General features: G+C 44.1%; 1 protein-coding gene across 1 annotated transcript in view; it reads left to right on the top strand.

Annotated features, from left to right (window-relative positions):
• Window positions 1-12,500, top strand: part of LOC123755820 (uncharacterized) — an 82,589-nt gene that overhangs the window by 4,625 nt on the left and 65,464 nt on the right. Inside the window, exons 3-4 of the mRNA XM_069299883.1 lie at window positions 7,339-7,503; window positions 9,690-9,827. Of these exons, the coding sequence (XP_069155984.1) occupies window positions 7,339-7,503; window positions 9,690-9,827 (303 nt within the window). The remainder of the gene's footprint in view (window positions 1-7,338; window positions 7,504-9,689; window positions 9,828-12,500) is intronic.

Genomic DNA, 12,500 nt, shown 5'->3' with positions numbered 1-12,500 from the left:
AGCGTAATACAACCCTACATCAGAGTAATACAACCATACATCAGAGTAATACAACCATACATCAGAGTAATACATCCATACATCAGAGTAATACCTCCATACATCAGAGTAATACATCCATACATCAGAGTAATACATCCATACATCAGAGTAATACAACCATACATCATAGTAATACAACCATACATCAGAGTAATACATCCATACATCACAGTAATACATCCATACATCAGAGTAATACATCCATACATCATAGTAATACATCCATACATCAGCGTAATACAACCCTACATCAGAGTAATACAACCATACATCACAGTAATACATCCATACATCAGAGTAATACATCCATACATCATAGTAATACAACCATACATCCGAGTAATACAACCATACATCAGAGTAATACAACCATACATCATAGTAATACATCCATACATCAGCGTAATACAACCCTACATCATAGTAATACATCCATACATCATAGTAATACATCCATACATCAGAGTAATACATCCATACATCAGAGTAATACAACCATACATCATAGTAATACAACCCTACATCAGAGTAATACAACCATACATCAGAGTAATACATCCATACATCATAGTAATACAACCATACATCAGAGTAATACAACCATACATCACAGTAATACAACCATACATCAGAGTAATACGTCCATACATCAGAGTAATACATCCATACATCATAGTAATACATCCATACATCAGAGTAATACGTCCATACATCAGAGTAATACATCCATACATCAGAGTAATACGTCCATACATCAGAGTAATACGTCCATACATCAGAGTAATACATCCATACATCAGAGTAATACAACCATACATCAGAGTAATACAACCATACATCAGAGTAATACAACCATACATCATAGTAATACATCCATACATCAGAGTAATACAACCATACATCATAGTAATACAACCATACATCAGAGTAATACAACCATACATCATAGTAATACAACCATACATCAGAGTAATACCTCCATACATCAGAGTAATACATCCATACATCAGAGTAATACAACCATACATCATAGTAATACAACCATACATCATAGTAATACAACCATACATCATAGTAATACAACCATACATCATAGTAATACAACCATACATCATAGTAATACAACCATACATCATAGTAATACAACCATACATCATAGTAATACAACCATACATCATAGTAATACAACCATACATCATAGTAATACAACCATACATCATAGTAATACAACCATACATCAGAGTAATACCTCCATACATCAGAGTAATACATCCATACATCATAGTAATACAACCATACATCATAGTAATACAACCATACATCATAGTAATACAACCATACATCAGAGTAATACAACCATACATCATAGTAATACAACCATACATCATAGTAATACAACCATACATCATAGTAATACAACCATACATCATAGTAATACAACCATACATCATAGTAATACAACCATACATCAGAGTAATACAACCATACATCAGAGTAATACAACCATACATCATAGTAATACAACCATACATCATAGTAATACAACCATACATCAGAGTAATACAACCATACATCATAGTAATACAACCATACATCATAGTAATACAACCATACATCATAGTAATACAACCATACATCATAGTAATACAACCATACATCATAGTAATACAACCATACATCAGAGTAATACAACCATACATCATAGTAATACATCCATACATCAGAGTAATACAACCATACATCATAGTAATACAACCATACATCAGAGTAATACAACCATACATCATAGTAATACAACCATACATCAGAGTAATACAACCATACATCAGAGTAATACATCCATACATCAAAATAATACATGAGAGTAATACTAGAAGTTGTGGCAAGCAGAGATACACTAATAGTCTCATTTATTACAGCAAAGTTGAGATTTTAAAATTTTTAATATCTTGCGGGATAAAATATATATATTGTTATTATTACCGGAGCAGAGAGAGAGAGAGAGAGAGAGAGAGAGAGAGAGAGAGAGAGAGAGAGAGAGAGAGAGAGAGAGAGAGAGAGAGAGAGAGAGAGAGAGAGAGAGAGAGACAGAGGTTTACAGGGTAGGGGGAAGACATGTTAACAGCTCAGATAAAGGGCTCTGAATGGCTTGTAAACAGAGATGAATCATAAGCAGTTAGAGGGGGGGGAATCAGTTGTCTTGTTAGCAGGTTAATATGGTGTAATGTATGTGGTGTAATGTATGTGGTGTAATGTGTATGTGGTGTAATGTATGTGGTGTAATGTATGTGGTGTAATGTATGTGGTGTAATGTATGTGGTGTAATGTATGTGGTGTAATGCGGGAATTCCACAAAGAAATAGGAAAGGAAGATGAACGTTTCGGCTGTTTAAAGCCGCTGTCAACACCAGACTATAGCCGTTGTCAACACCAGCAGTCTGGTGTTGACAACGTCTTTAAACAGCCGAAACGTTCATCTTCCTTTCCTATTTCTTTGTGGAATTTCTGCGTACAAATGATTAGTGTTTCGTGATCGTCAATTGCACATATGTGGTGTAATACATATAATTAGTGCGTATTACTTTCTGTTCCAACGTTGTTCACAATGTTCAACAATAATGTTTTACCGTCAACTTGGCAGGTCTGTCTGTCTCTTGCTTGCCATAAGTTCTCATGTTCTCCTTTATAACATTTCTGTGTTCAGTGTTATTCATCTCATTCATTCCATGTGTTCACAACTGTTCCAAGTGTCATATATCTTTATTTGGAACAGTCTGCTTTGCCTATAGGCCTTTCAGTATTTTGTATATCGTGATCATATCTCCTCTGGTTCCTGCCTCTAGTGTTTGCTGCTATGTAAGGTCAGGTATCGAATTATTGGCATCAGCTCTGTGTATATATATATACACTGAGAAGCGGGTATACACACAGCTTCTGATATATATATATATATATATATATATATATATATATATATACATATATATATATATATATATATATATATATATATATATATATATATATATAAGTTCCTTTTCATCAGCATCTCCTCTTTCACCTCATGTTTTGCTTCTTGAACCTAACTACCACTACTCTCTCCCCATTTGGCTTCGTCTCTCCCCATTCACACCCCCGCTCTGCCTATCTACCCCCCCTCTCCTCATTTTCACCCTTTTCTCCCCATTCTCATGTCCGAAGACTTTACTTTGAACAACTCCAATAAAGCAGTTGTCAGAATTGAAAGATTCCAGGTTGGATAACAAGTTGGATAACATGTTGGATAACAGGCTGAAGCCAGGTTGGATAACAAGAGCCTTTGAGACCAGAGATGTCAGATAAAGCTGCTGCTTTATAAGACACTAAAGGTGCTCTCTAGAGTGGAATATTGTTAAGCTCTTTAACAGCCCCATTCAAACCCGTAGAAATTACTGACCTGTAAAACGTGCAAGGACCTCTTTACTGCCTGAATCCACTCAATAAAACTTCTAAATTATTGGGATCGCTTTAAGATGTTAAATCTTTTTACCCTAGAGCGGTGGCGGGTGAGGTCAATAATAGGCTAAACTTGACCTATATCAGAGGAGATTAAGTTTCTCGCCCTTTCTTATAGTCAATATTGACTTATTAAATAAGTGCATATGTGACATACTAATTTATTGTGAATATTTTAGTTTACCTTGAAAAGCTTCGTAGAAAACACCGACCTTACCTAACCTTCTTAGTATGTTAAGATAAGTATCTTATTGCTTCGTAATTACAATTATTACTTAACCTATACCTATAATAGGTAAGAATTCCTATAGAATTCTAAGACTTGTCAACAATCTCCCTCTTAACATAACTGGCTGGCTAGAAGGAAGAACACCAAGTTCTTCTCAAGAGAGAACTTGATGAACACACACTTGATCAACTGTGTTCACCAAACCACCTGCATGCAGCCTGGAGGTCTGGTCAGAGACCGGGCCGTAGGGGAGACATTGATTCTAGGAACCAACACACACAGGGTAAAATAGGGTTTCCCCCATTCTAACCTACTGCTCCAAATTTTTTGTAGTCTTCCATTCTAACCCCTCTCACCCCCCTATTCTCTCTCCCCCCCTATTCTCTTTCCCCCCCCCCCCCCCCCTCTATATAGCAGAAGTCTGCAGACTCCTTGTTTGTTCAGTAAACAACTCCCTTGTTTGCTGAACAAAGCGAAGAGATTGACACTGTTGGGGTGAAGGTTTTATGGCAACATGGCAATTACTGGGCCTCCCATGTGGGAGACGATGGCAATATAGGGATTTTCTCTTCTATTCTCCCTTGCCATACTTTATTGCCGGGTTTTTGTCGTTGCCATAGTTTGTGTTATATATACAGAATTGTTTGCAATTTGTTTGTTTTTGTCATAATTTTATTAAATTTTTTTGCTACATTTTTTTACAATATTTTCACAGTATTTGTAAACAAAAATACTGCAAGGTTGCCATACCAATACACATTATTTTCAAATATTATTTCAGTTGCCATTGAACCAAATCTGTTAGCACGACTCGGTCATTGGTTGCCATATCATCACAGAGAATAGTCATACAGGAGCAAAGTTGCCAGTGTGAAGTGTCAGTTGAGAATGCCACCAACGATCACTACACATTACGTCCATTGCCATCATCCATCGAAGGTGCCATGTTGCCAGAGCTGCCACAGTTGCCAATTCAAGCGAGATGACAAGAGTCATCAATGCAAAAACACACAGACACAGCAGCACAACACAGCAATAGATTGCCATGACCGCTGTTGCCGCAGGTGCCACACACACACACACACACACACACACACACACACACACACACACACACACACACACACACACACACAGTCACACACACACACACAGTCACACACACACACACACACACACACACACACACACACACACACACACACACACACACACACACACACACACACAGTGGGACCAAAGAGCCAGAGCTGAACCCCCGCAAACACAACTAGGTGAGTACACACACACACATATACACACACACACACACACACACACACACACACACACACACACACACACACACACACACACACACATACACACACACACACACACACACACAGTCACACACAGTGGGACCAAAGAGCCAGAGCTGAACCCCCGCAAACACAACTAGGTGAGTACACACACACACACACACACACACACACACACACACACACACACACACACACACACACACACACACACACACACACAACCTCTCCCTGCAGCTTGGTTAATTGGCCCTTCTCCCTAACACAGGGTGATTACCACGCACCATTACACAGGCTCTCAAGAGTAATTAGCAGTCAAAGGCGAAATCAACCCTTCCCCACCCCCTCTCTTCCCCTCATGTAAACAAAGGCACGTGGTGAAGGCACCCCCCTCACCCATGTAAACAAAGGCACGTGGTGAAGACACCCCCCCCTCTTCCATGTAAACAAAGGCACGTGGTGAAGGCACCCCCCTCACCCATGTAAACAAAGGCACGTGGTGAAGGCACCCCCCTCACCCATGTAAACAAAGGCACGTGGTGAAGACACCCCCCCCCTCTTCCATGTAAACAAAGGCACGTGGTGAAGGCACCCCCCTCACCCATGTAAACAAAGGCACGTGGTGAAGGCACCCCCCTCACCCATGTAAACAAAGGCACGTGGTGAAGACACCCCACCCCTCTCCCATGTAAACAAAGGCACGTGGTGAAGGCACCCCCCTCACCCATGTAAACAAAGGCACGTGGTGAAGACACCCCCCCCCCCCTCTTCCATGTAAACAAAGGCACGTGGTGAAGACACCCCCCCCCCTCTCCCATGTAAACAAAGGCACGTGGTGAAGGCACCCCCCCTCACCCATGTAAACAAAGGCACGTGGTGAAGACACCCCCCCCCCCTCTCCCATGTAAACAAAGACACGTGGTGAAGGGTCAAAACAGCCCGTCTCGACGACACATTACCACCCTGGATGTGGGAGGGAAGAAGCTGCTATAGGCCCTAGAGTGGAAGGGAGGGAATAGTATGAAATGTGAACAAATCCACAAGGGCCGTGACGTGGATTCGAACCTGCGTCCGAGAGTGTGAAATGTGATTCAAGGTCCGTGAACCAGGAAGGAATTTGCATTTAAAGGAATGGTAGAAATATCTTTGGATTAAACATTTTGGAAAGTACAGTAGTTTTAAATTTAAAATATTTCGGGATGGCTCACTCAAGTTTAGATGTGGGACAAGAAGGTTTAGAAACACAGTTCTTGAAATTGGGTGTTGTGTTAGGTGTTTGAAATTAGACAAACTTGTTCGGTATGGTTATAATATACACTGTTGGAGATGGTGGTCCAGTGTTGGAGATGGTGGTCCAGTGTTGGAGATGGTGGTCCCGTGTTGGAGATGGTGGTCCAGTGTTGGAGATGGTGGTCCCGTGTTGGAGATGGTGGTCCAGTGTTGGAGATGGTGGTCCAGTGTTGGAGATGGTGGTCCAGTGTTGGAGATGGTGGTCCCGTGTTGGAGATGGTGGTCCAGTGTTGGAGATGGTGGTCCCGTGTTGGAGATGGTGGTCCAGTGTTGGAGATGGTGGTCCAGTGTTGGAGATGGTGGTCCAGTGTTGGAGATGGTGGTCCCGTGTTGGAGATGGTGGTTCCGTGTTGGAGATGGTGGTCCCGTGTTGGAGATGGTGGTCCAGTGTTGGAGATGGTGGTCCAGTGTTGGAGATGGTAATCCAGTGTTGGAGATGGTGGTCCAGTGTTGGAGATGGTGGTCCAGTGTTGGAGATGGTGGTCCAGTGTTGGAGATGGTGGTCCAGTGTTGGAGATGGTGGTCCAGTGTTGGAGATGGTGGTCCAGTGTTGGAGATGGTGGTCCAGTGTTGGAGATGGTGGTCCAGTGTTGGAGATGGTGGTCCAGTGTTGGAGATGGTGGTCCAGTGTTGGAGATGGTGGTCCAGTGTTGGAGATGGTGGTCCAGTGTTGGAGATGGTGGTCCAGTGTTGGAGATGATAGTCCAGTGTTGGAGATGGTGGTCCAGTGTTGGAGATGGTGGTCCAGTGTTGGAGATGGTGGTCCAGTGTTGGAGATGATTACAATATTCAGTGTTGGAGTAGGCTTACATTTTTAAGAACTATTTGCATCTTAATTTTTTACGATTCTTCTCTCTCTCTCTCTCTCTCTCTCTCTCTCTCTCTCTCTCTCTCTCTCTCTCTCTCTCTCTCTCTCTCTCTCTCTCTCTCTCTCTCTCTCTCTCTCTCTCTCTCTCTCTCTCTCTCTCTCTCTCTCCCCAGCACGAGTTGATGGTGTCAGCGGAGGCGGAAGGGGAGAGGGCTCGAACCCTGGTCTTCGTAAAGGTGCTTGACGCCAACGACCACGCCCCCTTCTTCCTCGACCACGCCCACAAGGTCACTGTTATCGAGGAAGATGATCGTGACCTTCCCGCCCCCCTTGTTAAGGTCAGTGTGTGTGTGTGTGTGTGTGTGTGTGTGTGTGTGTGTGTGTGTGTGTGCGTGCGTGTGTGTGTGTGCGTGCGTGTGTGTGTGTGCGTGCGTGTGTGTGTGTGTGTGTGTGTGTGTGTGTGTGTGTGTGTGTGTGTGTGTGTGTGTGTGTGTGTGTGTGTGTGTGCGCGTGCGTGTGTGTGTGTGTGTGTGTGTGTGTGTGTGTGTGTGTGTGTGTGTGTGTGTGTACTCACCTATTTGTGCTTGCGGGGGGTTGAGCTTTGGGTCTTTGGTTCCGCCTGTGTGCGTGCGTGTGTACGTGTGTGTCAGTGTGAGATAAGCATCAGCTCCTGAACTACATCTTCCAGCCGCTGGATGAGTGCCAAGGGGTGCCAGCCCTCCTGAAGCAACCCGTTCTCGCACTTTCCTGCTACACGCGTCTGCATGGCCTACCACCAGGTAATGAGTCTTACAGTATTTGCGGGTGATGCAAAGTTAATCAAACAAGTGGAAGAGATGAGAGAAACAGGAGGAACATGTCAGTAAAGCACAAGCTTGGTGCAATAAGTGGTTGCTAGAGTTTAACATATTATAGTGCAAAGTCAAGAACATGGAACCGGAGCAAGTACTCTTTTTTTAGAAAGCGCCTATTGACTCTCTTGGAGAAAGCACCAACTTACTAAAGAAAATGGGACGTAAGAAAGGTTTCTTTAGCGACGGACTCTCGGATAAAAGCCCTTGTTGAATGTCGACCAAGGTATTGACAAGACCCAGACGAAGTTCACTGAAAGATATAATCAATGGAGCACTAACTCGGGATGGAAGAGCTTGCTATAGCAACAGATGGACCCACTGTGCAATAAACACTAAATACATTCAATATTACAAACAATACAGACTTGTAACAAGCCCCCTGAAGGTATAGGCTTAAGCCGAGTAAGAAGTTTGATGAACAGGTGATTGACGCAAGAGGGGACATAATCGCAACATACAAGATTCTGAGCGGGATGAAAAGTTTTTCAAAATCATTAATATATGGAATGGCTGGGTGTTAGCAGCCCATCTGAGGCCACGTGCTGTGTACAGCTTCTGTGTCTCGGTGAGGCGGTGACGGCCACTCCTCCAGGCAACCCGTTCTCGCACTTTCTTATAGTCAATATTGACTTATTAAATAGTGCATATGTGACATACTAATTTATTGTGAATATTTTAGTTTACCTTGAAAAGCTTCATAGAAAACACCGACCTTACCTAACCTTCTTAGTATGTTAAGATAAGCATCTTATTGCTTCGTAATTACAATTATTACTTAACCTATACCTATAATAGGTTAAGTAATAATTGTAATTAAGAAACAATAAGATGCTTATCTTAACATACTAAGAAGGTTAGGTAAGGTCGGTTTTTTCTATGAAGCTTTTCAAGGTAAACTAAAATATTCACAATAAATTAGTATGTCACATATGCACTTATTTAATAAGTCAATATTGACTATAAGAAAGTGCGAGAACGGGTTGCAATAACAGGATCAGGGTAGTGCCTCGGAGTGCCTCGGAGTGTCCCTGTTTACGTTGGCCGGTTCTCACCATGACTCCTGTTTACACGTATCCTTCAGGGGCTACTGAAGAACAGTTTCACTACCACCTCCAGTCTCGGGAGGTGAGGATGTGCCTCACCTCACCGTGGTAAAAGCCTCACAAGGTAGTTTAGAAGTACATGTCTGGTCTCTTAGATGTCTGTGCAGACGACGAGTCACAATAACGTGGCTAAAGTATGTTGACCAGACCACACACACTAGAAGGTGAAGGGACGACGACGACGTTTCGCTCCGTCCTGGACCATTCTCAAGTCGATTGTGCTCCATTCTCAAGTCACAATCGACTTGGGAATGGTCCAGGACGGACCGAAACGTCGTCGCCGTCCCTTCACCTTCTAGTGTGTGGTCTGGTCTAGATATCTATCTCTATGTCTGACACCGGAGAATGTCAGAATAATGTGCACATGCAACTCTGAGGACAAAACTACCAAATCACAAACATACAATGATGTATGTTTCATACAAACATACAATGATGACTGGCTGTATGAGGACATGATGAGCCATGATGATGTAGTGTATGTGTGGCTGAGGAGTCCACGTAAATTTCTCACCTCTCTCTCTCACCTTTCTCCCCCCCCCCCGCCCCGTCACGTGGATGACGCAGATGGAGGCGAGAGATGAGGACCGCCGGGATGCTGGGAGGCTGACGTACCGGCTGGCGGGAGATGGCGTGGACGGACTACCGCCTGGCGATGCTTTCTTCGGCATCAACCCCAGAACTGGTCAGCTCTACCAGCTCAAGGTAAGTTACTGGGACAGGGAACTGGGACAGGGAACTGGGACAGGGAACTGGGACAGGGAACTGGGACAGGGAACTGGGACAGGGAACTGCCATTCAGAACAGAAACTGAGCTTGATCTAAGAATATGTTATTTGGTGGAATTTTAAATTGAGAAAGATTTAAATAGGGGAGAATATGCTAATTGGACTCTTATTTAAACAGAAAATTATTTCTTAAATGGATGGATATTAGATAAATAGGGACCATTTCGTCTATTAGGTTCTATTTAAAATGGGGAGGAATAGTCCGGAACCTAGGAAAGGTCAGTGAAATTTAGGGGAGAACCTAGACAGGATAGACACAACCTATAATGGCTAGGGGGCCGAACCTTGGGGATGTGGTCTAGGGAGGCTAGTGGGACGAGCCTTGGGGATGTAGTCTAGGGAGGCTAGGGGGACGAGCCTTGGGGATGTGGTCTAGGGAGGCTAGTGGGACGAACCTTGGGGATGTGGTCTAGGGAAGCTAGTGGGACGAGCCTTGGGGATGTGGTCTAGGGAGGCTAGTGGGACGAGCCTTGGGGATGTGGTCTAGGCAGGCTAGGGGGCCGAACCTTGGGGATGTGGTCTAGGGAGGCTAGGGGGCCGAACCTTGGGGATGTGGTCTAGGCAGGCTAGGGGGCCGAACCTTGGGGATGTGGTCTAGGGAGGCTAGGGGGCCGAACCTTGGGGATGTGGTCTAGGGAGGCTAGTGGGACGAACCTTGGGGATGTGGTCTAGGGAGGCTAGGGGGCCGAACCTTGGACGGGCCCATACAGTGGTGGGGGAAATACAGGACTTATGGCCGGGGAAACTGTATTTAGACGCCCAGGGGCTAGAAATTCGCCCTTGCCTGGTCGACGACCGGGCCGCGGGGACGCTAAGCCCCGGAAGCACCTCAAGGTAACCTCAAGGTTGCCTACACTACATACACACACACACACACACCAGATACACACACACACACACACACCAGATACACACACACACACACACCAGATACACACACACACACACACACACCAGATACACACACACACACACTCACCAGATACACACACACACACACACACACACACACACACACACACACACACACACACACACACACACACACACACACACACACACACACACACACACATGGGCCTCGCGGCTAAGTGGATAACGCCCTGGGGTCATAGTCTTAAGGGCCCGGGTTCGATCCCCGGCACAGGCAAAAACAAATGGGCAGAGTTTCTTTCTCCCTGATGCACCTATTCACCTAGCAGTAAATAGGTACCTGGGAGTTAGACAGCTGCTACGTGCTGCTTCCTGTGTGTGTGTGTGTACTCACCTATATGTACTCACCTATATGTGCTTGCAGGATCGAGCATTGACTCTTGGATCCCGCCTTTCTAGCTATCGGTTGTTTACAGCAATGACTCCTGTCCCATTTCCCTATCATACCTAGTTTTAAAAGTATGAATAGTATTTGCTTCCACAACCTGTTCCCCAAGTGCATTCCATTTTTCTACTACTCTCACGCTAAAAGAAAACTTCCTAACATCTCTGTGACTCATCTGAGTTTCCAGTTTCCACCCATGTCCCCTCGTTCTGTTATTATTACGTGTGAACATTTGATCTATTTCCACTTTGTCAATTCCCCTGAGTATTTTATATGTCCCTATCATATCTCCTCTCTCCCTTCTTTTCTCTAGTGTCGTAAGGTTCAGTTCCTTCAGCCGCTCTTCATATCCCATCCCTCGTAGCTCTGGGACAAGCCTCGTCGCAAACCTCTGAACCTTCTCCAGTTTCTTTATGTGTTTCTTCAGGTGGGGGCTCCATGATGGCGCGGCATACTCTAAGACGGGTCTCACGTAGGCAGTGTAAAGCGCCCTAAAAGCTTCCTCATTTAGGTTTCTGAATGAAGTTCTAATTTTCGCCAGTGTAGAGTACGCTGCTGTCGTTATCCTATTTATATGTGCCTCAGGAGTTAGATTGGGTGTCACATCCACTCCCAGGTCTCTTTCTCGAATCGTTACAGGTAGGCTGTTCCCCTTCATTGTGTACTGTCCCTTTGGTCTCCTGTCACCTGATCCCATTTCCATAACTTTACATTTACTGGTGTTAAACTCCAGTAGCCATTTCTCTGACCATCTCTGCAGCCTGTGTAAGTCCTCTTGGAGGATCCTACAATCCTCGTCTGTCACAACTCTTCTCATTAATTTTGCGTCATCTGCAAACATTGACATGTATGATTCCACTCCTGTAAACATATCATTTACGTAAATTAGAAAGAGGATTGGTCCCAGCACCGATCCTTGAGGTACTCCACTTGTTACTGTTCGCCAGTCCGACTTTTCGCCCCTCACCATTACCCTCTGGCTCCTTCCTGTTAGGTAGTTCTTCACCCATACTAGGGCCTTTCCGCTTACTCCTGCCTGCCTCTCAAGTTTGTATAGCAGTCTCATGTGCGGTACCGTATCAAAGGCCTTTTGGCAGTCAAGAAATATGCAGTCTGCCCAGCCTTCTCTGTCCTGCCTTATCCTTGTTACTTTATCATAGAATTCTAAAAGGTTTGTTAGGCATGATTTCCCTGTCCAGAACCCATGTTGGTGCTTGTTTACAAACCCAATGCTCTCCAGGTGCTCAACAAGTCTTAGCCTAATTATTCTTT

Source organism: Procambarus clarkii, chromosome 43 (assembly GCF_040958095.1).
Source record: "Procambarus clarkii isolate CNS0578487 chromosome 43, FALCON_Pclarkii_2.0, whole genome shotgun sequence".
In the NCBI taxonomy this organism is placed as follows: Eukaryota; Metazoa; Arthropoda; class Malacostraca; order Decapoda; family Cambaridae; genus Procambarus; species Procambarus clarkii.
The sequence above is the reverse complement of the archived record's forward strand: the minus strand, read 5'-3'. Positions and strand labels throughout refer to the sequence as shown.